At 38.9% G+C, this 27,820-nt stretch overlaps 1 protein-coding gene across 3 annotated transcripts; it reads left to right on the top strand.

Moving 5' to 3' along the window:
- LOC110024185 (probable serine/threonine-protein kinase PBL7) lies at positions 1–27,744 on the top strand. 3 transcript variants are annotated; one of them, XM_020723998.1, is made up of 7 exons: positions 1–57; positions 145–250; positions 826–1,007; positions 1,126–1,315; positions 2,500–2,643; positions 2,770–2,891; positions 26,667–27,744. In XM_020723998.1, the coding sequence occupies exons 2-7, from the start codon at positions 151–153 to the stop codon at positions 27,354–27,356; spliced, it is 1,428 nt and encodes a 475-aa protein (XP_020579657.1). In that variant the 5' UTR covers positions 1–57; positions 145–150; the 3' UTR covers positions 27,357–27,744. The 3 variants fall into 3 exon arrangements, with proteins under 3 accessions (XP_020579657.1, XP_020579659.1, XP_020579656.1); XM_020724000.1 differs by having other exon boundaries at positions 180–250; positions 2,500–2,891; XM_020723997.1 differs by having other exon boundaries at positions 2,500–2,891.
- Positions 27,745–27,820: the final 76 nt, after the last annotated feature.

Below are 27,820 nucleotides of genomic sequence, written 5' to 3'. Positions count from 1 at the left end.
CGGAGGTGCTCCCCTTTTGCTTCCGCCATGGAAATCTGAAACGGTTCCTACAAACCTGTAGGTTTTGGATTGAACGGTTCTCAAAGATTGTGAAAGTTTTCTTATTTTTTTCACCTTAGATGATTTTTATTTCTGTTGGAGCAGAAAGATATGATGAATTGCTTTCCTTGTTTTTCAAGGAATGATGAAGAAAATGGGGAATCGGGCTCCGAGTTTCTAAGAGGGTTTAAGTCTGCGGTGAACAAAAGCGGTGAGCGGCAACTGTTGTTCTTGTTCTGAGATTCAAACTTGTTTATTTTGTTTGTTTGGCTTGATTTCTTGTTTCTGCGTTTGTTAATTTGCTATCTGTTGTAAACAATGCAAGATTAGGTATTTTTCAGATGCGCACAACTTTAATATAGTTATTAGGCAATGAGACAATCGCCTTCGTTCTAATAATGATGATTACTGCAAGAATTAAAAGATGAAGAAGAAAGCCAAACTAAGATTGTCATTATTAGTTGGAAGATTTACATGCATACCACTTAAGTCCTGTGTCTTTACATATCTAACACCTAAACTTCAATTTTTATGTCACATCTATGCATGAAAAGATGTATTTAACTTTTTTAAGAATTAACATGTTGGTATAAATGTAAACTTCAGGTGTTAGATAGGTAAATACATAAGAATTGGGTGGTATGTATGAGAATATATTTTCAGATCTTCTCCATTTACTTACCCTACGAAGTAGTGTTAACTCTAGTTTATACTGGATATTTACATAATTATTAATGTCATTTGACCTTTCAGAACACATACATTAATTTCAACCTTTCTGTTCAGACAAAACAAAGCCAATTAACTCAAGCTCAATAAACAAAGATGGAGCCAATGGCAATCATCAAACTCAGACATTCACCTTTCACGAATTAGCATCAGCCACAAAAAATTTCAGTCCTGATTGTCTCATAGGTGAAGGAAGTTTTGGAAGAGTTTATAAAGGATACTTAGAGAGCACCGGACAGGTATTATACATCATTATGAAAATTATCTAATTGTTTGAATTCCTCTCAATTTTAATATCTTAATAGTTTATTTATATGTTTTTTTTTTTTCTTTTCTTTTTTTTTTGTAAGGTTGTGGGTTGTGGCTGTAAAACAACTAGACAGGAATGGGCTGCAAGGAAGCAGAGAATTTACTGTGGAAGTTCTAATGCTCAGTCTTCTTCACCATCCAAATCTTGTGAATCTCATTGGGTATTGTGCAGATGGTGAACAGAGGCTGCTTGTGTATGAGTTCATGCCTTTGGGCTCTTTGGAAGATCATCTCCTTGGTATGTTGATCGCATAGAATCATTCATTTTGTTTGTGATTTATCTCTCTGGCTAATTGATAGGATATTGGGAATGTGAGATGATTAGTTTTGTATTTAGGGTAATTAATATTGTTAATTAGTTAGAAATTAGTGTTTATGGATTAATAGTTCTTGTATTTTATAAATAGTCCCCATTGGAGACATGGAAGTAAAGGAAAAAAATATGAGTACCGATAGTTTGAGGCTGCTGACAACCTCGAAAGTAGGGTGGGAGATGATCAAAGAAGAGCAACATAGGTTTGAGAAGGATAAACAATAATTCAAACATGTCAATAACTCTAGAAAATAGGTAGGGGAGAGGAGAAGAAAACACATAATTGGAGAACTTATGTTTTTTTTTTTTTTCTTTTCTTGTATCTCCATTGAGAGAAAATATTACATCCGAACTCCGGACGCAATTTGCATCCGGAGTCCAATGGTGGGGTGCCACGTGTCAAGTGGGCCCCAACACAATACACTGGCATTTGCCAGTGTTAAAAACGGTGGGGACCCACTTGACATATGACGCCCCACCATTGTTTGAGCCGGAGTCCAATGGTGGGGCGCCACATGTCACGGTGTTAAAAGTGGTGGGGCCCACTTGACACAGGGCGCCCCACCATCGGACTCCGGATTCTTCCGGAGTCTGTATGTAATATTTTGTCCTCCAATGGGGTGTTCATTAACTCTAATTTCTAACTAACTACTTCTATTTATTAACCAAAATACAAAGTTGATAATCTCATATTCTCAATATCCAATCACTAATCCTCTCAAAACCCTTTATTAATCATTCCACGCCTCCATCTACATCCTAGATAAACTCTAAGCCTAGCTATCTACAACCCAAGTCTTTAAATCATTTTAAAATCTTCTTTATATCTCACAACCAAGCTTAACTGGATAACTACTAATTCCTATTCTCCACTCCACTATAAGGCTGTAAACCCCACAACACTCTACCAACTACTTCAAATCATATATGTTAACGTCCTAAAATAATCTTTCACTATCATTTTCCCACATTAAGACTACTTCAAATCTTTTCCTAAATAGGTCTTTCAGAGCAATTTCACTTTCATTTACTTAAAATCATTTTTCATAAAGAGCAATTTTTTTCTTATTTCCTGGAAACCATCCTTAACAAAAGAAGATGATTGACAGATCTGAAGTCTGATAAGAAGCCATTAAAATGGTACACTCGAATGAAGATCGCCTATGGTGCTGCTCAAGGACTAGAATATCTTCATGAGAAGGCGAATCCTCCGGTAATCTACCGAGACCTGAAATCATCAAATATTTTACTAGGTGAAGACTATAATCCAAAGCTTTCAGACTTTGGCCTTGCAAAACTAGGCCCTGGAGGAGGCGACTTCAATGTTGCTTCCTGTGTGATGGGCACTTACGGTTATTGTGCTCCTGAATATGCCACAGTTGGTGAGCTCACACTCAGATCAGATGTTTACAGTTTTGGAGTAGTTCTTCTTGAGCTAATCAGTGGAAGAAGAGTCATCGACACGGCCCGTAGCATAGATGAGCAGAATTTGGTTGCTTGGGTGAGTTTCGACCTTCTCTTACAAGTAACATATTGCCTCTTGCATTGTTGAAGTATTGAAAAAAAGGTCTAAGATGTAAAACAAAATAAAATATTGTTTATATCCCTTCATTGCATGTTTTTCATGGTAAATGAAGTTTGAATTCCATTGTTACAAAATAAAATTTTCATTCCAACACTTTTTTTTTTTTTTTGAAAAACCAATTAAGTGAATAAGTCAAGTTGTGTTGAACAGCTTACAACTTATTAATTATATGTTCAGGTTTAATTGCTTTTTTGTGGTAGGAGGCTTATGCCAACCCTTACCTATAGAGAAGCAAATAAAAATTGTTAACTAAAATAGCTTTTGAAAAATATTTTGTATAATCATTAGACATATGGTTTAATTGAAAAAAGCATATTTTAAAAAGTGCATTTGAGAATTTTATAATTTTATAGAGCAAAAATGTGACTTCTAATAGCTCTAAATCAATTTCTTGCATAAAATTTTTATTTGGTAGAGGCATATTAGGAAAGAATGATGTTGAGAATTCTCCAAACAATTTTACTATGAATTTCAGAGTGTTTTACAAAAATTCACTCAAGTTTCTTCTCCACACTCACACTTATTGATTCGACGCAAAAACACACGTCAAAAAACACCAGAGTTCTTTTCACCAAGATTTTGTTGATGAACAAATAGGAAAATTTACGCTCAAACTCTGCATATACGCTACCCAAAATCGTGACAAAAATACAATTCTCGTGAAAACCGCTCTGGGCGCCTAGGCGCAGGGATTTGGGCACCTGGGCACCCAGTTCTCTGGAAGCAGGCGCCTTAGCGCAAGAAATGGGCACCTAAGCGCCCACTTTCCCACTTTGGGTGCAGGAATTCCACTTTCTCGGTCTAGGAACAATCAATGTGCACGTAAGTGCCCATAGCCTGGCCCCTTGGTGCTATGACTGCATGGAAGCCAACCTGCAGCTCATCAAAAAATTTAAGTTTGTAGGGAGTGTCTTGTATCATAGTCTTCTGAGTAGAGGTTTGGTGTTGCCCGAGGCGGCCGAAGTCCCGTTTGTAAAATATTTTGTCAAATAAATTTTGCTTTTTTACTAATTTTTGAAAAATTTTCATCATTTTGTTTTCTTTATTTTCATGTCAATTTGATGTGAATCTCCGAAGATAGAGGTACAAATTCAAGTTATTTTGACTCCTTTGGATATAATATATATAGGGTTAAAATGTAAAATTGGTTTGGTCTTTTTCATTATTCACTTTTTCCTTCCATTTGGTCTGTTTTCTTCCAGAGCTCCCATGACCTCCAAGTGTTCTCTACATTTGTTCGCCTTCGTTCCAGCAATCGAAAGGACTATACTAATATTGTTTGATGTGAGTCTTGCGGAGGATATTTGTGTGTATAACACAAGTGAAGTACTTGAGGCAGTCAAGCCATAGGTGAGGGCAACCGAGTACTTAGAGGATGATTTGATTTTCTACTGGGATCATTTCTAGTGGGGACTCTAGCTGTCATTCTACCTCGAAATTTGGTTGATACTTAATTTATACAAGGTCTTCTCCACTCATATAAAGTTGAATTTGATCGCGGCTAGGATGACCTTAACCATTTAGTTGTGTCAAATGGAGATCCTATGGTCCCGGGAGTTCCCATATGTTTTCCTTCAAAGTGGAGCTAGACAGATACGTTGTTTTTGGCTTGACCGAGAAGTTTCACCTGATCGACTTGGGAAACAAGATAAAGGATTGGAAGCTCTGATTCCTCTCGGGTTTATGCGAGAACCTTAGAATCGCTATCAGGCTGATCAGAGGGCCTTAAATGAAAAAGAAGAGGATTTCACCTCAAATTCAAGGGCTTGCATCGACCATCATGGGTAAGAAAATGTCAATTATCCAATATACCTACTCCATGGCGGTGAATTAGGTGCTAGACCTTGCCAAGTTTGGTCAATGAACCCTGAATTGTGGGCTACCTTCAATGAGGCGAAGGAGAAAAGGCAGTTTGAAAAAGCCGTGCGGCTATTGAGGAAATAGTTGAGGAAGAAGAAAGGTGGTGCATCTTTGACAAAGAGAAGAGAGGTCAAGGAAGAGGAGAAGGACCAAGCAGGAAAGATAACCCCAGGTTCAGAATTAATGCATTACGTATATGAAACCAAAGTTGTTATTCAGAACAAAGTCACTAAAAAAATAATTCTAATCAGATGAAAACCTTATTTGATGAATTTAGGATCTTTGAGAGATTACCACCAAAAGGAATCAACTCCCACAATCCTTGCATCAAAGGTTGGGAAGTCCTCCGAGTGTCCATCAATACAGGAAGATTCTCGGTTGTCTTCTTCAGGCTTCATTTCTTTTACTGAAAGAGAAGAGGCCAGTTGACCCTCTCTACAGTTGCCAACTGTATCATCTAGACAGGTGGAGGTAGAAAGTCTTGAAAAAGGTTCGGTTGAAGAGGAACTTGAGCTGGCTGAAGAGGTAGAACAGCACCGGAGGAAGACCAAGCTCCGGACACCAGTTTCTGATACTTCCCTTCCCTCGCCTCCCATGAAGAAGGGAGGCAAGGATTATTGGAGACTGTTACAGAAGAAATAACAAAAGGTCTTTCTTAATTAAAACTTAGTGTTGCACTAATAAATGTAGAAAGGGTTCGGTTTTCACAAACTCCATGGACGGACAAATATGCCTTCATCATTACAGATGTTCTTTGGTCGGAGGGCATTCCAAATTCTTTAATAATCTCTTATCTGTGGAGCTATGCTCATGGTTGACCGATATCAGCTGCTCGGGCTTGCCGCAGTACATCAACTATCCTCTATTTATTTGGACATGAGGGATGATGCCTTAAAGTCCAAGACAAAAGTTAAAGAGTTTAAGGTACAAGCAAGAGCGGAAGAAAATCGGGTGGCTTTTGCAGAGACTTAGTTTGGAGTGTGTTGAAGCAGAGTTGGAGATAGCATCTGAGTGGGTTGTATGCTATCCAAATGGAAAATGTTGAACTATCAGAGCAGATGGCCACAATGAGGTTGGCAGGAGTGTTCCTTGATACTCATGTTGTTCATTTGGAAATAGGTACTAGCGTGGCGATCGATCGATTCATAAAGGTTGGGATAATCTAACCCAAGTATTTTGACCTTGATGATCAAGAAACTCTTCGACGCTCCTTCACCTTCAAAACATTGAGAGAAGTCTAAGGGCGATACTTTGGTTGATGACGGATCATCCAACACTCGGCCCGATGACTCCTAGACTTTGGATTTTTATCTTTTTTTTTATATGTAACTGAACAAATGCACATGAAAGTCTTTGGTTCTCGTACATGTAATTGAATAATTAGATGAATGAAATGCAAGATTCAGTCACTCTTACCAGTGTTACCTTTTATTTACTACATTATGACATTAATTTGTTCGTCACTCTTTAGTTGAGTTGAAATATTTTTCGCCCGACTCAAGTCTTAGCTTTCATTGCTTTAGTGCTAAGGATCAATTTTTAGTTTTTATATGACGATCAGGCATCTTGGTGTTGTTGTCGGTCATCTAATATTTTTGTTAACTACTTGGACAATGTCACATCGATTTGTTTTAGGGTGTTAATTCTTAACTTAGGCGATCCTAAGTTTTGGTTGTTTAAATAGACCCAGATTTTTTTTTTGTCACACTACTCGTAGGGTTGTAGTCGATCCTTTTCCAGGGCGATTTTCTCGGAACCATTCACGATGCTTTGTTACTACTAGGTGGGTAACCACCTCTAGAAATTTGTTTACTCGTAACTTAGAAATTCAATTTTGAGGATTTTTGCAACTGGGCTCTTTGACACCTCTGTCGGTCGGCTTTTTAGGGTATTGATGATGGGTGCATCAACCTTCTAAGTTCCGTGAGTGTTGTTCAAACCTGAGGTCACAATTGCATGGTTAGTTAATATTTCTATTAACATTATGTTTAAAAAAAAAATCATGTGTTAGAAATGAAAAACTCCTATATTTTTATTTTATCAATACACTTTAATTATTTTAAGAAAAAGAAATTTCAAGATCATCTCCATTTCAGGTTCGGTGAAACTTTTCTCGGCAATTGTTTTCAGCTTGTAGGACATTTTTTTATCAATAATGAATGGCTCAGTCCACGTCTAATTATGTTTTTCAGCTGATTGTCCTTGTGTTGTTGGGTTGACTTTCTTTAGAACTCTGTTCACTGGACATGAATGTCTTCTCTCGGGCATTTCTTTTATAATATTGAGTAGTCCTTTTTACCTCTTGTTGGAATACTGCATTGGTTTGACTTTTCTTATAGTAGGACGAGTGCAGTCATTATTCTATCACCGTTTGTCTCATGTCAGTCGGTGTGATTCTCTTCATTGAATGAGGTAGTTGTGATGACTCTCTAGCTATGGTGGTTGTATTTGACCAACAATATTGCTTACATCCCATAGGAAAGCACATTTGGGGTTTTCCCAGTCACTAATGATGTTGTCTAGACAACCCGTAAGACAGACAGAAGTAAGTCTGCCCAATTGTCTCTTGCTCGTTCAACCTTCTTTATTAATATATTTAAGATTATATTATTGGTAGCCTTCACTTATCCATTCATCTGGGGATGATGTACAAATACAAATTTCAGATTAATTCTCCGACTTTGATAGAAATTTTTTACCCCTTAATCAGTGAATTATGTTCCATTGTCGATGATTAGTATCACGGGCAAGCAATATCAATAGATGACGTATGTCCAGATGAAGCTCTGAACGACATCTATGGTAATTTGTGTGCGGGCCCTTACTTCCATCCATTTTGAAAAGCAGTCTATAGTGACTAAAAAGAATTTATGTAGGCCCTTTGAAGGGGCAAACGATCTGAGGATGTCGAGTTCCCAGATGATGAAAATTCAGGAACTGACTATTGGCTGCAACTTGTGGGTCGGCTAGTGCTACAGTGGAGCATACTTCTGACACTACTTGCATCTTTTATAAAATTCTTTTGTGTCTTTCATGAGAGTTAGCCAGAAATAGTCTTTCCTCTGAACATGATGTGCTAAGGTAATTCTTTAGAAATGACTCCCACATGCACCAGAGTGTATTTCCCAAAGAATTTCTTTCGCATTGTTTCCATGTATGTATCTTAGGAGTAATGAAGTTGTTGGCCTTCAAAAAATTTTAATTTTAATGATGAAATATTGTGCAGCTTTAAATTTAAAGCTCCTCGGGTTCATTATTTCTTCATAGCATTTATGCATCTTATTAAGTGTTGTTACTCTGGCCTTTATTAAGTGTTGTTACTCTTATGAATATTGTTCATTTATGCATTTTATTAAGTGTTGTTACTCTGGTCGGTCAAATTTTTCACCTCCAAAGAATTTCAAGGAGAAGGCATATCGGGTTGGCCTTTATTCCTTCTGACATGAGGAGATATCTGAGGAATCTTCCATTCAATGCTTTGAATGTATATTTCAGTGAATTTAATTTCATATTATATTTTCTAAGCATTTGAAATATTTCATTTAGATCATTTATATGTTGTTCGACTGACCGACTTTTAAATAAGAAATCATCGATATAAACTTTAATATTTTATTCCTTTATGTTTATTAAACATTATATCCATCAGATGCAGGTAGGTACCCAACATTTTTTATCCTAAAATGTATTGCAGTATGACAATATAGATCTTTGCTCGTGGTGAATGCAATCTTCTCTGCATTGGCTAGATGCATCTTGATTTGATGATAGTTGGAGAAAGCGTCTAGAAAGCTCGTTACTGAACGACCGGTTTGCTAAATCCACCAGTGTATCGATCCTTAATAGGGGGTAGTTTTCCTTGAGGCAAGCAGAGTTCACATTTGTGAAGTTTACGTACATCCTCAATTTGTAGTTTGACTTCTGCACATAACCATATTGGAGACCAGAACGGGTAATGCACCTCCGAGATGTAGCTCACCTTTCTGATCTTCTGCACTTCTTCCCGTATCATCCCGACCAATGTCATTGTTTCCTTTTTTTATCTTTTGCTTTATTGATCGAGCAACTGAATTGACAATGAGTGGTGGCACGCTACATCTATCGGGATGTCTGGCATTTTTAGCAACTAATCAAACAAAAATGCGCTAATACTCCTGAAGATCTCGGATCAACAAGTCTCTGTACCCTTGTATAACAGTCTCACTGATTAGAAAGAATTTTCTCTGGTCTCTGAGGGTAGCATGAATCTCGATTGTTTCTTCCATCTATTTTAATACCCCCTTCTCGCTGGTTCTGGATGTCGAAGGATTCTTGTTTCATGTTGCCAACCGCCTGAAGGCAGCATGTCTGAGACTGCTCTAGATTGCCCTAAATGGTCGCTATCTCTCCGTTGCATGAAAATTTCACCACAATATGGTAGGTGGAGACCACGACTGTGAAGTCATTGAGTAGTGGGTGACCGAAGATAGTGTTATAAATGGGTGGCACATTAACCACTAAAAATTCTTCTATTTGAGTAAATTAGCTTTCACTTTCTCCCCATATGACTAACAGATCAATGATTACCATAGTTTCCTTTCATTCTCTAGAAAATCAATACAACAGACTGGTTGGTGTAACTAGGCTGCCGACCGAAAGATGCATTTTATCGAAGGCTGACTTGAACAATATGTTTCTTGAACTGCCAATGTCAACCAACATACTACCTCCCTAGTAGTTATGAATCATTTTTGTGACTACTATGACAACCCATGCCCTAAAGGTAAAAGAGGTCAGTCGTCTCGTGGTGATAGAGAGGCCGACATAATTCTTGAAAGCGAAGCTAATCCAATGATCGATTGACTGGCTACCGAGGAACACCAAAATCCACTCAGCTAAATGGTGGAGTTAGTAGAAGTTATTCAAGATAAGGAGTACTTTAAAAGGTTCCACCGATGAGAACTAGAACCTTTCTCCGGAACACAAATAAATTTTGCAAATATCATAAATACCCTTGTCAATCCTAGGAGGAGACTCGGTTAGAAGGTCTGATCATAAAAGGCTCCTCTTGGGGGAACTTTATGCCACTGCTTTCGCTTCGAAGTGAAAGCCTCATCCCTCAGTTTTTTTTATCGATGCAGATTTACCCCTAAAGAGGAAGTAACCCTTACAATGATGTCGTAGTAGTCATGACAATAATTAATAACTATCGGGTGGGTAGTAATTTGGTTGCCACTAACAGTTCATGAAACATTCCATTTAAGTCAGACTTTGATAAAATGCATCTTTTAGTCGATCGCCTGTATGGATTTTTGGCAAATGAAAAGAAGCATTGCAAATTATCAGGCTATCCCTCACCTAGGGAGAAGTTGACAGCCAATTCACCCACATAGAAGACTTCTTGGTGGTTGATGCATCACCCACTTACAACTAGGGGTGTAAACGAACCCAACACGAACGAACAAAGCTTGTGTTCGTGTTCGGTTCGTTTAAAATTTAGTTTGTTTGAAATAAGCTCGTGTTCATTTCTTAACGAACGAGCCGAACACGAATCGAACACAAGCTGTTCGCAAACGACGAGCCAATTTGACATTCCTAATATTAATATATAAAAATAATATTATATATTAGTTTAATAACTTATATTATATAAATATACAATATCTATATTAGTATATTACTACTATAGTATATTAATATATTATTATTATTATTTTATTATATATTATAATTTATAAAATTTAATGTTTTAAAATATAATAAATTTTTTATATATAATTATTTTATATTATTTTATATTTCAAACAATAACGATTCGAACACGAACGAACGCATCACTGTTCGTGTTTGGTTCGTTTAACTAACCGAACGAAAAAAATTTGTTCGTGTTTGTCTCGTTTACTTCTCGAACGAATCGAACACGAACTCATTGACGAACCGAACACGAACTGTTCGCGAACAACGAGCTTTTTTGACAGCCCTACTTACAACGTGATCTTCGATCGCCCATTAATCAATTCAGTGTCGTGGTCACAAATATAAACTTTGGCTATCTCAAAAACAACTACAATCTATTGAGGATTGATGCACTGGTGGATTCAACAGACGGTCATTTAGTAATGAGCTTCATGGACTTTTTCTCCGGTTACCATCAAAGCAAGCTACATCCAGCTGATGCAGAGAAGTCTTATCATGAGCGAAGGCCTATATTTTCATACTATGATTCCCTTTGGGCTAAAAAATGTTGGGGCTACCTGCTAGCGTCGGATGGATGTATTCTTTGCAAAATAGAAAGGAAAAAATAGTGAAGCATATGTAAATAATGTCTTGATTAAAAGTAAATTGACCGAATAATATGTGTACAATCTAAAATAAACATTCCAAATACTCAAAAAATATAATATGAAACTAAATCAACTGAAATGTATATTCATAACATCGATCAAAAAATTCCCGGATATCGCCTGAAGCCCAAAGGAATAAAAGCCAACCTGAAGAAGGTAAAAGTGCTCTTGAAATATGTCTTTTCCTCATAATGCTAAAAAAGTGTAAAAGTTTACTGGCCAGATAACATCACTCTGCCAGTTCAACTCAAAGTAAGGTGACAAATGTGTAGTATTCTTCAAAACACCAAGGAAAACTAAAAGCTTTAAATGGTTGATCAAGTGTAAGCAAGCATTCCAAAGCTGAAACAATCACTTGCTTCAGCACTGCTTCTATAAAGCCCAAAATCAAAAAAAAGAACTCTTTATATATTTGGGAGTTAAGCCAGAAACCATCAGCTTAGCCTTGGTCTGAGAGGAGCTGGGAAAATAATTTCTAATCTACTACATCAGTTGGGTCCTCAGAGGTGCTGAGGTCAACTATCATATTATGAATAAGCTAAGATTTGTTTTAATTGTTTGCTCACAGGCTACAACCGTATTTCCAAATGCATCTAATTAGTGTCATTATCAAGCATCCACTCAAACTCATGCTCACTTTAATGGAAAATTCTAGTCGACTCTTAATGTGGATTGTGAGCTCAGTAAATACACTATCACCTACATTTCTTGAATGGTGATTAAAGTTTAAGTTGTGGTAGATTTTGTAGCAGACTTCTCTAAGCAAGGTGAGTCAAGCAAAGGAGTTGATACTGGCGACCTAACCTGGACGCAACCACATTGATGGAGCCTTGAGTCGGGTGAGAATATGAATCAAACTGGCATTGAGTAGTTTGATCCAAGCGCATCTCTATCGCTCGATCATCCTTATGTTTGAGGTCACCAACAATTAGGTGGAATATGAAGCACTAATAGCTGGTCTAATCCTAGTTCTCAAAATGGGCATCCAACGTCTTCTAATAAAGTCAGATTTGCAATTAGTGATAAATCAAGTCAACAGAGAATTCAGAGTCAAGGAGGAGACAATGATCAAATACTTGAACAAGGCAGAAATGAAGGTAGCGGAGTTCATAGAATGCAGGATTGAGCACGTCGATCGAGAAGTAAATCAAGTAGCGGATTTTTAATCAACGAACATTTGCTTTGGAGAGGACACACCCCAAAGGCCTCTCCAGTAGACCATTGAGGAACTAGAGGCCATGGAGGTGGAAGATGAAGGCACAAAGAGTTGGATGAATATCTTTATCCAATATCTAGAGACCGAAAAGATCCCAAAAGAAATAATGGTTCAAAAGAGATTCAAGAGTAAAGCTGTACAATATCTCATCATTGAAGGTAAACTTTCTTTGAAGGTCATCCACTTCATTACTCCTAAGATGCTTCAAGGAAATAAGGAGGAAGAAATCCTTTGGAAGATAAACTCTAGCAAATGTGAGAGTCATTTCGAAAAAAAGACCTTTGCAGATCCTGTTTAGATGCAAAACTAATTTGGCCTGCCCTCATAAAAGATGCAGAGGAGTTTTTAAAAAGTTGCTAGCAGTGTCAGAAGTATACTCCACTGCAGCACTAACCGGCCCACAAGTTGCAGCTGATAGTCGGTCTCTTTCCTTTCGTCATCCGAGCACTCAATATTCTCGAGTTGTTTCCCCCTTCAAGGGGTCAGCGCAAGTTCCTTTTATTCATTGTAGACTACTTTTCAAAATGGATAGAAACAAAGTCCCTCGCCCAGATTACCGCAGACGTTACCCAGAAATTTCTTTGGACATACATCATCTGTCAATATGGCTTACCCCTTGCACTTATCACCGAAAATAGAACACAATTTATTGATCAGAGGGTAAAGATTTTTATCAGATTTAAGAAATTAACATAAAATTTGCATCTATACATCATCCCTAGATGAACAGACAAGTGATGACTTCCAACAAGATAATCTTAAATCTCTAAAGAAGAAGGTTGAAGGAGCAAGAGGCAATTGGGCGAACTTACTTATGTCTGTTCTATGGGCAATTTAAGCGACACCATCATCAAAGACCGAGCAAATCTCTTACATGCTTTACCATGGGATGGAAACAGTGTTGTTGGTTGAGTACAACCACCATAGCTAAAGAGTCATCACAGCCACTTCATTCAACTAGGAGCACCACTTGGTAGGAGGCAAACGGTGAAGGACTTCTGCTCGCACTCAGCCTGCTAGAAGAAAGTTAATCCAACACAGCGCTTCGGAGGGAAGAAGTAAATAGGACTGTTCGATAGTACAATAAGAATGTCCGAGAAAAGACATTCGAGCTCGATTGTCTAGTTATGAAAAAGGCTGACCCAGCACTACGAGGACAATCAATCAGAAAACTTAATCATACTTAGACCGTCCCATTCATTAGTGATAAAAAAATCACCCCAAGAGCCTGCAGGCTAAAATCATACATCAAGAGAAAGGTTCATCGAACATGGAGCGGAGATCATATCAAGAAATGCTTTTCTTAAATTAATTAGACTCTACCAAACAAGGAAAATATAAAACAAGTTTTCATTTCTAACATTTGTGAATTTTTTTTAAACATAATGTTAATATAAACATTAACTAACCATGGGATTGTGACCCCGAATTTGAACAATACTCCAGGAACTCAAAGTTTGGTGCACCAAACATCGTGACAACACTCAGGGAACTAAATTACCTTAAAAAGTCGATCAACAGAGGCGTCAATGTGTCTGGTTGCAAAACTCCTCAAACTTGAGTTTTCAAGTTTTTAGTAAATGAATTTACATAGATGATTACCCGCCCCTTAGCGACAAAGCTCCGTGAAGGGTTTCATGAAAATTATCCTGAAAAAGTATCGGTGACTAAACCCCTGTGAGGAGTAGTGCGACGAAAAGAAAATCTGGGTCTAGTGAAACAACCAAATCTTATGCCCACCAAAGTTAAGAGTTGACACCCTAAAAAAATTGATGTGACACATGTCATCTGACTGATTAAAAAAAATCAAAACAACTGACAACGACACCACAATGTCTGATCAACATACACAAACTAAAAATTGATTCTCAACCCTCAAGCAGCAAAAGCTAAGACTTGAGATGGGTGAAGAATATTTCAAATTGACTAAATAGAGGTGAACAAAGCGGCATCATAATTTAGTAAATAGAAGATAACACAAGTAAAAGCGACCAAAAATTGTATTTTATTCATATAATTTTTCGTTTGCATGTATGTCAGAACAAAAATCTTGCATGTACATTGATTCAATTACATATTAAAAAATATATTTCTAGGAGTCATCGGGTCGAGCATTGGACTACTCATTGTCTGCATTGGACTATTCATTGTCTGCCACGTTATCACCCTCATACTACTCTTAGTGTTCTAACACCAAAGAAGCATCAAAGAGTTTCTTAAACTCGTCAATGTCAGAATACTTGGGGTCAACCATCCCAATTCTAACGAATTGGTTGATCGCTAATATCAAGGAACTCTTCGTTTGTCTACATTGTGGCAATCTGCTCTGAAAATTTAGCATTTTCCTTTTGGAAGGAAGACATCCACTCACACACTATCTTCAACTTCACTTCAACACCCTCCAGTCATGCCACTACCAAATCCACTTGATTTTTTATGACTCGTGCTTGCGTTTTAAACTCTTCATCCTTTGTCTTGGCCATCAAGGTTTGTCTCTCATTTCCAGATAAAGAGAGGATAGGTGATGTTTTGCTACAAGACCGAGCAGCTAGTATCAGTCAACCATGTGCATAGCTCCACAGGCTGGATATTATTCAAGAATTTCTCAAGGTTCGTCGACCAAAGAACATATGTAGTGGTTGATGCATATTCGATTGTCCCCAGGTTTTGGGAAAACTAGCCCCTTTCTATGTTTATTAGTTTAAAACTAGAGTTTGAATTAGGAAAGATCTTCAGTCATTTCTCCTGCAACGAACTCCGATAATCTATCTCCCTTTTGTTTCTATTTAGGAGGGAAGGGGCGGCAAGTTTCAGAATCTAGTGTCGGAGCCTTGCCCTTCCTCCGACACTATTCTTCTACCTCTTCAGTCGGCTCAAGCTTCTCTTCAGTAATAGATGTAGTTGATGGGGGAGTCAGTCGGTTCAGGAGTTGGTTTAACGATAGATGTAGTTGATGGGTAGAGGGTCTGCTGATACTCAGCTCCTCGTTGCCCCAACCTTTTTTGTAGGCTTTTTGCTCCACCAACGTAACAAAGCTGAACCTTCTTCAAGGCTTTTTGCCTTCACCTGTCTGGCTGGTTCTAGTCGGTACTCGGCTCCCTGTGTTGATGAACGCTCGGAGGACTCCTCAACATCTAGTCCAAGGATGGTGGCAATCGACTCCTCTTGGCGGTGATCACTTGGAACCCCTAAATTCAATAAAGAAGGTTTTCATTCGATCGTCACTGACTTTATTTTGTCTTTCTTATTTCTCAACTCTTTCCTCAATAGCCACATAACTTTTTCAAATTGCCTTTTCTCCTCCACCTCGTTAGAGGCAGTCCACGATTCAAGGGTCATTGAGTCAAATTTGGCATCAACTAGCACTCAATTCACTATAAGGGGGTTGGTATATTGGATAATTAACATTTACTTACCCGTGACAGTCAACATAAGCCCTTGAATCCGTGGTGGAATCCCCCTTTTTTTTTTCTTGTAAGTCCCTCCTGTCAGCTTGGTAGCAATCTTCCAATTCTTGCATACACAACAAAGGAAACATATCTTTCAATCCTTGATCTTATTTTCGATGAGGTGAAACTTCTGAATTGAGCCAAAACAATGTACTTGTCCAGCTCCACTCTGAAGGAAAACATATAGGAGAATAGCTCTCGAGACCATGAGATCTCCATTCGGTGCAAGTAAATGATTAAGATCATCATCGTCATGATTAAATTTGTCTTATCTGATGACCTCGTAATAATTAAGTATCTATCAAATTTTTGGGTAGAATGGCAGCCGGAGTCCCCATCGAAACTAGTCCTGGTAGAAAATCAAGCATCTCCTAAGTAGTCGGTCACCCTCACCTCTGGCATGACTACCTCGAGTATTGCACTTGTGCTATACACATAATTATCCTCCAGAAGACTCACATCAAATGATGTCATTATAAACCTTTCAATCATTGGCACCAAGTCAAACTACTGTTGAGAAAACTTGGAGGCCATGGGGACTCTGGAAGAAAACTGACCAAAGGGAAGGAAAAGTGAAGAATTAAAAAAAATGTAAACCCATTTTCTCTTTAACCCTATATATAGGGTATCTAGGGAAGTCAAAATGCCTCAAATCCGTACCTCTATCTTTAGAGATTCACATCAAATTGGTGTGGAAATCAAGAAATAAAAATTATAAAAAATTTTGAAAATTTGTAAAAATTAAATTTTACTTATGACAAAAATATTATATAGACGTGTCTTTGGCCGCCTTAGGCAACACCAAATCCCGACTCACAAGACTGCGATACAACACACGCCTCTAAAACTTATTTCAACACCCTCTTCCTCCAAACTGACCCTGGAGATTTAGCTGGTCACCTCAACTTATGGAAGATCTGCCTAAAGAGTCGCCACCTCCGCTCTAAGAGTCTTAATGTCAGCATAAAGAACTGTCAGCTCCTTCAAGTTTGATATATTTGTCTTCCTTTGAAGGTCAGCCTCCTGAGCGAAGAAGTCCACCGTTTCATCCATGTGGCCCTTGCGAACCCTCTTGACCACCAGTCTCCCTATAGACGTCCTCAAGGCACGACAAATGGCTAGGTGCACCTCCACTCATGGACAACATAGAAGGTCCTTCGACCTTCTCTAGAGCAGAGGGTCAGTCGGCTTCCATGGCTGGGGAGTCGATGATGCGCACTGGCTCATCTGTAAAAATTATCAGATGTCATGAATGAGAAAAGGAATAAATTAACTGTCTAAGAAAGAGATTTTCTCACCAATTATTTTGTCTATCTTAGATGTCCAGAGGTGCTTGCCAGCAAGCTATTAGACTACAGCCTAGCTGGCCTCATCATTTGAAGGCAGAAGAACCACACTTCTGAGCAGTTGTATCTAGGTTGTCGTGGCCATCTGAACATGTAACAGTGTTGGTTGATGAGTTGGTCGTTGGTCAATCGAGTCTGAAGCAAGGATTGGTGCATGGAATGCATGTCAATCATGTCCCCCTTCTCACGGAGTGGCAATGAATTTGACTACTTGTTTGTCTCCTTCATCCTTTGTTCCTTTTGTACTACTTGTCTGACCAACTTTGTTCCCTTTGGTTGGCTCCTCTTTTTCGGACTCTTTGATGTGATTGGTCGTTTGTTGTCCTCTAACTTCTTTCTTGTCAGTCAGCTCTCATCGACAAGTTTCTTTTTTATTGCTACCCAAATATTCTCTGGTTTCTTTTTCTTCTCTCCTACCAGATGATGGAGTTTCTCAATCAAAATCCCTAAGTCCTTCAACATGGCATCCTCACTTGAGTTTCTTGCCACTCGCCATCAGTTTTTTCCATCAGTTTTTTCTACTAAAAACTGACTGGAAGGCTGAAAATTCAAAAATGATGATGAAAAAGTGTTGAACATTCCCTATTATAGAAAATTTGTGCATGAAAATTCAGGGATTTCAAGTATTAGAAGAATTTATTGCATAATATATAAGCCAACTTTTACGTTTAATTCTCTTATTCTTATTGCAGTCGTCGCCTTCAAGAGTAAAAAAAATCAAAAAATTAATTATGTACATAAAATATGGTTGCACGTTCTAGTTCAACGGGTCTTTCTTAATAGAAACCAAAGAACAACATGAGGATAGTCAAAAGATGGAGGCACAAAGCGTTGCTTTATTCTCTCGATAAGGCCGAACAAAGACCTTCCAGCCTACCAAATTGCTATCAAGCGGCCAACTGATAATATCAGTGGGTCATTAAATGTCTCTTTTCAAGCAGTTATGAATACAAAATGGTGCCAACGTTAGTTACTGATATTAAAGAGTCTCAGTGTCAATTACAAATATGAAAAGGTGTAAAGATTACTTGTAATGTCTTTATTAAAATAGGGATAAACATGTAACTTTACCACTATCTCTATGATTTATAAACAGGGGGTCATTTCTTCAAGAAAACTACTGAATTTACTCTCAGATAACTTGTATTATTGTGCATTATATTTCTCTCTCTCTCTCTCTCTTCCTTTTTCGTGTAACGCTCCATTCCTTGAGTGATATCCGCAAGACATTTTTGGATTCAACATAAAAATGTCTTACATAAAAATGTCTTGTGGATCACACCCAAGAAATAAAGCATTGAATGGATGAGTGGGATAGAAAGAGAGGTAAGTATAGTGCACAAAAACACAAGTTCTAAGAGAATGAATTCAGTAGTTTTTTTCTCGAAAACATGACCACTATCATGGGGATGTCTGGTAAAGTTACATGTTTATACCTATTTTAATATGGACATTATACGTAATTACTACACCATTACCCCATCATATTTGCCACTTCGGAACCCTTTAATATCTTTAACTGACATTGACATCGTTTCATATTCATTACTACTTGAAGAGTGGAATTGAATGACACACTGATATTATCATTCAGTTGCTCAATAATCGTTCGTTCGGTGGTAAGATATTCGGTTAACTTGAAGATCATTGGTCAGCTAGAAGGTCTTCAGTTGGTTGGAAGATCTTGGGTCTATTTTTTTTCGTTCCTTTCTCTTTTTACTTTTAAAAGAGTCGACAGTTTTTTCAAAATCATATTTTTTTTTTCGGAATAAGTCTCTCCTCTGGATCATGTGAATGATGAGGAGAAGAGAAGAACTGAAAAAATATAACATACAACATAGATGACAAACAAGAGAAAGAAAACATGGAGAGCCTAAGTGCGATAAACATCGCAAGGATAGATCAGGTATGTTTGCCCAAACAAGATCTGACAGAAGTACCTTCGATCGATATTCACAAAAAATACCTATGTAGCCTACCCGCAACTAGAAATTCATCTTTATTTGCTTGTTTTGGGTTATAAAGTGCTTCCAAGGGGATGTATCTCACTTGGTTAATTACATCTTAGAGTTGCTCAAGAATACTCTTATTTTCATTCCTTTCTCTTTTTATTTTTAAAGGAGTTGACATTTTTTTCATCGTCATATACTTTTTTTTTTCCGAATAAGTCTCTCTTGCGGATCATGTGAATGATCGGAAAAAGAGAGAAATTGAAAAAGACTGACATAAAACAAAGATGATAGCAAGAGAAATAAAATGTGGAGAGTCTACGTGCGATAAATATTGCAAGGATTGGTCAAGTATGCTCGCCCAAATAAGATTTGACAGAAGTACCTTTGACCAATATCCGCAAAGAATACTTGTGTAGACCACCTATAACCAAAGATTCAGATGTGTTTGCTTGTTTTAGGGTCTAGAGTGCTTCCAATGTGACGTATCTCACTTAGTTAATTACATTTTAGAGGTTGCCCAAGAATACTCTTGATCCAGGAAATTTTGCTTATATTAGAAGTGACAACTAGCACATGACTATCAAAGAATGGTTATTTAATATGAGAACGCTCCAATGCTTTCAAAGCTACCACTAAGCCATAGGGTGGAGAGTGAGTCTATCACAGTCCCACATGGGTAACAAAATCATCGGCACACAAAGCCTGTGAAACATCTGAATCATCTCGACGATGAATTCTGATATCTCAAAGGACATCCAAACCATATGGGCAGAGGATAAATCGTTGTATTCCAAATGGGAGGTAGCTCATCAGTATTCGAACCATCAAGATGATACCAACGAAGTTAAGAGGAGCGATAATGCTCAAAATGAGTAGTCAAAAGAAGGGAGGAAATCCCTAACATGTAGAGGTAGCCAGGTCGGGGCACCATGGACCCGTCATCCAAAGTCACTAGAGCCCTAAGTCTACCTGGTTGTAAAGGTAGTCGGCCCAACAAATCCAAAGGTTCTCGATCAACAATCTGTGAATTATATAGTTTGCAGGAACCTTAGTGGCCCTAAGGTCAAAAGAACGGAACGAAACTCTGTCCTATGACTATCAGGTGGAGCTTCAAGAGGTGAAAATTATACCCACCAAAGTGGCAAGGATGCCACTAGAAAGAAAGAGAATGGGAGGTTTAACTACAAATCCGAAAACAATTTCAATAGTAAGGCTTACTCCCCATCTGGTTCAGGGAAGCCACTAACACTCTAAGCACACTATACTACAACCTAAGTAAAAATCTATGTCAGGTCAGTCGGGTTAGAGAAGTACGGGGACTTCTTCTCGGGACATGCAAAATGATGTAGTTATCTAGAGCAATCATTAGATATTGTGGAAGCTCTATTAATTATGACTTCGATGAGAGTCAAGCTATGCAACCCATTTAAAATTAGGCCTAAATGGCCAAGCAGAAAAACAAAAATAGGTTTTTGAAAGTCCTGGTAATTTTAATTCTAAAATTTTGATTATCTCAATATTTTATTATTAAGATTTTGAGTAAGGAATTTATAATTTGAGGTCTTTAACGAGCCTAGATTTTAATTTTCATAGCATCTCAGATCAACAAGAAATAAACAAGAGAAAGCAATACAAGCATGCAGACATGCAAGAAAGATAGTAAACAAACAAAAAATAATGAAATATCGATGTCGCTCAAAATCTTTTATTATTAAGATTTTGAGTAGAGAATTTATAATTCAAGGTCTTTAACGAGCTTAGATTTTAATTTTCATAGCATTTCAGATCAACAAGAAATAAACAAGAGAAAACAATACAAGCATTCAGACATGCAAGAAAGATAGTAAACAAGCCAAAAATAATGAAATATCGATGTCGTTGGGTTGACAACATATCCCAGTAAAGAAAAAGGAGGGCAGACACTACATAAGTACAATATGGTTTTATTTCTATACATAAATGAGATTTAGAATTAAGATATGTGGCATGAGCTTGATGTTCTTGGTTCTCATCGCGTGGTTGTCCGACTAGCATCTAAGAACCCGTGTCTGTATTTTATTTCTAATACAAGACTCTTCCAAGCCTCTAAACGTACATATAAAAAAGTACTTAACCTGTATGAAAACAATGTTAGTGAGAAAGCTAACAAACATGCAAAGTATTATGAGCCATGTCTTTTATCAGGGGAACTAAATAGCAACTACAAGTAAATAGTTAGTAGAAATCATCATATGTTCCCCCTTTAATGACACCCGTGTGAGTGTACATATATATAAGCACAGTTCCCTGCAGAACACCATAATATACTACCATGCATATCAAACACATAAGCACACCAAAAAGCAAAAAAAGTGATGTTTGGCCAGAACAACCAATCCAGTAGAGAACAATAGCCAAAAACGTTAAAAATATTACATACCATTCCAGTTCTTAGTCTAGCACACCATCTAATGTATTGTCCTAACACAACATTTAAGTGAGTGTTGGGTTATGTCAGTGGGCTGGCGTATGTTTTGATGGGGTCACCATCTCTGACTTCATCCTAAGAATCCAAGAATTCTAAGAGGTGTCACTATATGCAAGTTTTGCAAAAGCTTTTGAAAAATTTAAACTCACGTACAGTCTAAAGTAGGGATGCAAATAGTTTCAAAAAATAGATTCTTGAAAACATGATGCATAAAGTAATAAAAATGTAATTTTTTATACTTTCAAACAATTCTTAAGGAAAAAAAAGACCTAAGTGGGGCACTCATTAAACCCCTTGGAAGCTTAGCATAACATACACGTGCTCTTCATGGTGAGATAACTGGTATTATCTGCTGCGACATCCTCACGGGTAATACTAGTTGTCACGTCGTGACTAACAGAGAGCACTCAGCTAACTAGCCAACTTCGTTATAGAGATGATCGGGGTGCACATGCAGATGAAAAATGGTCCAATGCGTAGTGACCGCCTCATAAAAGTTGAAGCGATCACGAGATAACAAGTATTCATCACTAGTATACGGTGGCATGTACTAGTGATGAATATGCCGACAGTGTGGTAGTGTGCATGCAAAACATACAACACAAGTGAAGATGATTATGTCGTGGAGGCGGTGACTCGGAGGGTGTGTGTGCTGAGGAGACGGTGACTTGAAGGGGTGGGTGTGTGATGGAGGCATCGACCTAAAAGATTGGTGTGTCGTGAAGGCGATGATCCAATGGGGTGGGTGTGTCATGGAGCATCGACCTAAAAGATTGGTGTGTCATGAAAGCAGTGATTCATTGGGGTGGGTGTGTCATGGAGGCAGTGACTCGGAGGGTAAGTGTGTTGTGGAGGCAGTGATCCGAGAGTGGGTGTGTCGTGGAGGAAGTGATCCAGAGGGCGGGTGTGTCGTGAAGGCAGCGACCCGAAGGGTGGGTGTGTCGAGGAGGCAGCGACCCGGAGGGTGGGTGTGCCGAGGAGACAGTGACCTGAGGAAATTACGATGACAATCCAATGTGATGCCATAGGAAAGAAGTGAAGTAACTCTTGTTGGACAGAGTTACACACCGGGGAGACTTGATACTTAAGTCGTCCCCGACACAAACACGTGGATGTTCGAGGTGGGTGTGCAAGAATAGTGACCCAAGCAAGATTTAAACATGTAAAGACTATGGACATGACAAATGAAATGCAAAGTAGACATGTGAGAGTGCACTAATGCAAGTGCAGCCACTAGTATCGTGGAGCACCCTGACATGGAGATGTCATGAAGCAAACATGTGGAGTAGCATGACCATGGGAGGCACAAGTACTCAATATTGGCATACGAGGGCATATGCCCACAAGTGCACAACAAGGTTGCAATTGGTGAATATGCTAATGCAAGTCATGTAAAACAAACATGCAAGAAGTGCAACACTCAAAAGAAACAGTCGGTCGAGCCGAACGAGCAGGTGTGGCTGATTGGATGAGCCAACAAAATATATTTAGGCATGTCGATCGGGTTGATGGGGCCGATCGGACGAGCTGGTGGAACACATTGATCAATTCAATCGTGACAGTGCTGCTGATCGGACAAGCTGTCAAATAATGCTCGGTCGTGCTGATACGGTCAGTGGGGCTGATCGGGCGAGCCGATGGAAGACATTCATCAATCCAATCGGGTCGATGTAGTCGATTGGGAGGGTCGATGTAGTCGATTGGGAGGGTCGACAAAAGATGGTTGGTCGTGTCGATCGTGCCGATGTGGCCGATGAATCAACATCGATCGATCTGATCAAGTTGGTGCGACCGATCAGACGAGTCGAAAAAAAGATTGTTGATAGTGTTAATTGGGTTGGTGGGGCCGATCGGGCGAGCCAACGGAACAACATACAAAAATTGATATTTTTATGCATATTTTGAAAAATCCATGCATGATTGGAACACAATGTAAATGAGAACAACATGCATATGAAAATGAGATCCGATCGTCATTGGCTACAAAGCCGACTCTTCATAATGATCTCACGAGTCACTCTAAGGGTTATCGATGAAACGAAGTTAGCGTCGCTACAAAGCGATGGTGGTTGCCTCCTTTTGCTTGACCTGAATAAATTCCATGGGAAGGTCTTCGCGGCGTAGGGAACGTAAAAGTCATGGGACTTTTTGTTATTTACGCCCAAATGATGGATTTCGCTCCCCTTCATAGTGGGAACGAAGTCACTGACACAAACTTGGGGTTATGACCACCACAGGCATTAGGACCTTGTGCTAGAAAGAAAAGGGTAGGTTTTGCTCATGAGAATCGCAAGAGGAACACAAAAACTCCTAACCTATGGGGCCTATGGGGCTTCTTCTAGGAAATAAACGACCAATTAATAGGTGTATGGTTGTCCCGACTAGAGTTGGTCGGCCAACTTGCCTAGTGTGGGTGATCGAACCTACGAAAACACCACAAAACTAGCCAATCAAAAGGTGTGTGGTCGGGCTGACCGAAATCATTTGACCAATCAGACCGTATGATAATGGGCGATCGATTGAGTCAGGCAATACTGGGTGACTGGTCAGACCTGCCTTGTATGGGTGACCAAACCCACAAACACCTAACAAATCTACTCCTAAGGCTAGCAATGAAAGAAAATGCTAGGGTTTTAAAGAATCTCACTACCGTAATGGTTGATGACGAGTTCTCTGGACTTGTCCAAACAATCGGTATCTGAGCCACGCAACAACATACCTCGCAAATCATGTATGGAATAAGGAAGGAGCAAGGGAGGTAGAGAGAAATTTCACCTACACGGATCGAAGCATTTCTTCTCCTAAGAGGAAATTCTCCGAACGAAATGAGAGAAGATTAGATTCTAGCAAAGTTTCGAGCTCCAACAAAGTTCCGAGCTCCGACAAAGCTCCGGTGATCCTTCCTCGAGCTAAGATGAAGCTCTCCTTTAGTGTAGAAGAGTAGGCACCTTGCTTCTTTGCTAGCGAAGTTCTTCCTCACAAAATTCTCCTCACACACTCAAATGAAGTGATGGAAGAAGAGAAAGAAGATGAAGGAACGAGGAGAAGAAGGGGGCCAACTCCTTAACTCTTTCCTTGAGGAAGATGAAGTCTTCTTCCTTTTTCCTTGCTCTAAGCTCTAAGCTCCAAGAAAACCCTTGCTCCTTGAGAAAAAAATATGAAGTTTTCCCTTACCCTCTCAAGCACTCAAAGCTTCAGCCCCCCAAAGCTGAAATGAGGAGGAGATGGGTGAAATGAGAAGAGAGGAAGCTTAAACCAGCTTCTCCATGAAAAATCCTCAAAGTACCCTTTGATTAGGCCAAAAATGGCTAATGGAGGGCATTTAGAACATGTTGAATGAGGCTAAATTCGAGTCATTACATCCCCACATGCATATCTCCACAAGCCTAAGGAGATCCCTGTCATTTTAGCTCATTAGGGGTGTACTGGGGTCAAATCGGTGACAAAATCGTGAAAAATCGCTTCCTGGAAGTGGACTGGCGTTTAGACGTCGTGACCCTGGCGCCTAGGTGCCCAGTTTGGCGCCATAACTTCAGGGATCTGGAGTCAAGGCGCCAAACCTGGCGCCTGCTATCCCATCTCTCGGGAAAAATGTCATTTTTTTAACAATTTTGAGCGCTTGTGAGCCCGAAACTAGAGTCCAGTCTGGCACTTAGGCGCCAGAAACTAGTCAGACTTCCAAGAGCTTGGTTTTGACCATCTGAGAGGGCATTTTGGGTGACTAGGTGCCCGGGGTTGGCACCTAAGCGCCGGTCTAGCCCTGTATAACCTAATTTATATTGGGAGTGCCTAACGGAGGATTTTCTCAATCTGAAAGCTATGGGAGACCACATACGAGTAAATTATTATCCCCTAACCTTAAAAATGAGTATTTTGCTCATCCAGTGATAGGAAAATCTATTACTAATGAACACTTTGAGCTATGGCGCGGGAAGGGCATTCCAAACCCTAACTTTCCTGTAGCACACTTAGGAGGGCTTTGAGACTTTCTTTGCCCCAAGGAGGCTTCGAATGGATACATAGGAACCTCTAAACACCATAGAGGACATCAAGGATGTCCAAAGCCCTTAGTGAGTCTGTCCAACTATGGGTTCTCCCGAGTAAGGATGAATTATCACAAACCCTAGTTTCGTTCCATGAACACGTGCTAGGAAGCCTCGAATGGGTGTCTCGAGCTACGGGATACTATGAGCGAGCATTGAACCATCTCGAGCCATTAAAGTGAACACCCTACACATGTGACATCAAAATTTAATGCTAACATGGCTTTCTCGAGAGAATCCTCATTCGAGGCCCTTCTTATCGTTGGGGTGAACTTAGACCATCAGGCAGAGGATGTATCATTGTAATCTGACGACTAGCTCTCCCCTGGATAATGAGCCTTCACAGAGAATTAGACAAATATTCAATGGAGTGACCTTTTGGCTATCTTTCTAAAGAGTTATAGAATCAGTTGAGGTAGTTGATTACAAATGGTTGTCCCTCGAATCAGATGTCTCTTGTTCATTCGTTCGGTTGTGCTTCCATTTGGTCAGCTTAAAATTTTGACCAAATGAAGTGATGTTTGGTGCCTCCCTCTTTTGATCATGCCGATATCATCTTTTGGAGTCGATTAAGCAAGACCCGTTGAACTTCTTTGAGATTCATGCAGCCATATTTTTTATGTCCAGCTATTATTCATGTACTTTTATCTTCTTTATTCTTAGGATTTAATTTTTTTAATATAACCAATCAATCCAAGCCTATAAATAGAGAGTCAAGGTCGGGATTCAAGATATATAGTCTAAGATATTGAGCATTTTTACACACTCTTTGTACCCTTCTCCAAGCAATAAAATCAAAGAGATACTATTCTGACAATAATTTCCTTAAATTCTAATAATGCCTCTACCTTTTTATCCTCTTCAATAACTCAATTTAGCTCAATATAGTCAATCTAGGTCACATAACAAAATTCTACAATTTACTTCATCGTAATTTATCTTGCATTACATTCTCTTCTCAACTTGTTCATTGCAAACAATAATTTATTTAACTGATATTTTACTAAGAAATATTGACTCATATCTTCATGACAGGCACAATCAATGTTCAAGGATCAAAAGAGATTCCCAGAGATAGTTGACCCCCTTCTTAACTACGCATTTCCACTAATCGGCCTCAAACAAGCCATCGCCGTAGCCGCCATGTGCCTTCAAGAAGAACCTTCTGTTCGCCCTTTCATGGCAGATGTTGTGGTAGCCCTCAGCTTCCTCACCGATGGTCCTCTTCTTTCTGAAATATCCATTCCTCAAGAAAAAATTCAGCACCATCCTCCTCATCCAGTACTGATCAACACCATTGATCCACCAACTCCTTCAACTTCAAGTCTCAGTAAAAGCTCCCACCATGGGAGCAGCAGATCAAGTAGCCCAAAGCATTTACAAAGCTTGCTTGGATTCAACCAAAGCTCAAGTTCTCTGTACAGCAATCAGTCTTCTCATGGGAATGAAATTAGTCGTTCCTCTTCAACGGACTCAGTGCAGAGTGAGGACTCTTGTCCCCCTGAATCTCATAATCTGAGTTTGAAATCTGTGCATGCAAGCAATCAATATCAAAATCAATATCATCATGAATTTCAAAAGAAGTGCTTCCAAAATTCTTGGAGCGCACAAGAGAGATATCACCACGGAAGTGAGGTTAAATTGCAGCGTAATGAAAGTGATAATCTTCAACATCGAGCTCGAGCTCAAGTTAGAGTTACATCCATGAGGAATCTGAAACATTGATTGGTTTTTTATGGTCTGAGCTCGAAAATGCTGAAACTTTCATGCTTATATTCATATATAGCATGGAGCTTCAAAGGAATGGTGGTGCTCATTGTGCCTTAATGGCCTGAAGATTGGAGAGATGGGGAATGGGATGTGAGGTAAATGGTTAATTGTATGAATATTTTCAAATCATGGAGCACCATTTACAGATTTTGTAATGCCATCATTCATGCAATCTCTTTTGTGAAGCATGCCATCATATACAAGTATAAGGCTGGCATCCATGTCGTAGTCTGTTGATAGGAAATGAATTTATGATAATTTTTAGTAGTGGGAGGATAGAAATTAAACCACTTCATGATATTTTATTTTTTGTTTGGAGATCAATATAACTGTGATGGAGAACTTTTAAGGGAAAATATCTCCTTACATAAATGCAAAGCATATACTTTCCTCACTTTGTTGATCATATTTCTGTAATA

This window comes from Phalaenopsis equestris, unplaced genomic scaffold (genome assembly GCF_001263595.1).
Source record: "Phalaenopsis equestris unplaced genomic scaffold, ASM126359v1 Scaffold000250, whole genome shotgun sequence".
Taxonomy (NCBI): Eukaryota; Viridiplantae; Streptophyta; class Magnoliopsida; order Asparagales; family Orchidaceae; genus Phalaenopsis; species Phalaenopsis equestris.
This window is presented reverse-complemented; position numbering and strand designations above follow the sequence as displayed.

Excerpts from the sequence above, each read along its gene's own strand:
- LOC110024185 (XM_020723997.1), top strand. The coding sequence starts at position 151 with ATGATGAATTGCTTTCCTTGTTTTTCAAGGAATGATGAAGAAAATGGG. Across the intron at positions 1,316-2,499 it reads TTTGGAAGATCATCTCCTTG|ATCTGAAGTCTGATAAGAAG; the intron begins GTATGTTGATCG and ends GATGATTGACAG. Across the intron at positions 2,892-26,666 it reads AGCAGAATTTGGTTGCTTGG|GCACAATCAATGTTCAAGGA; the intron begins GTGAGTTTCGAC and ends TCTTCATGACAG.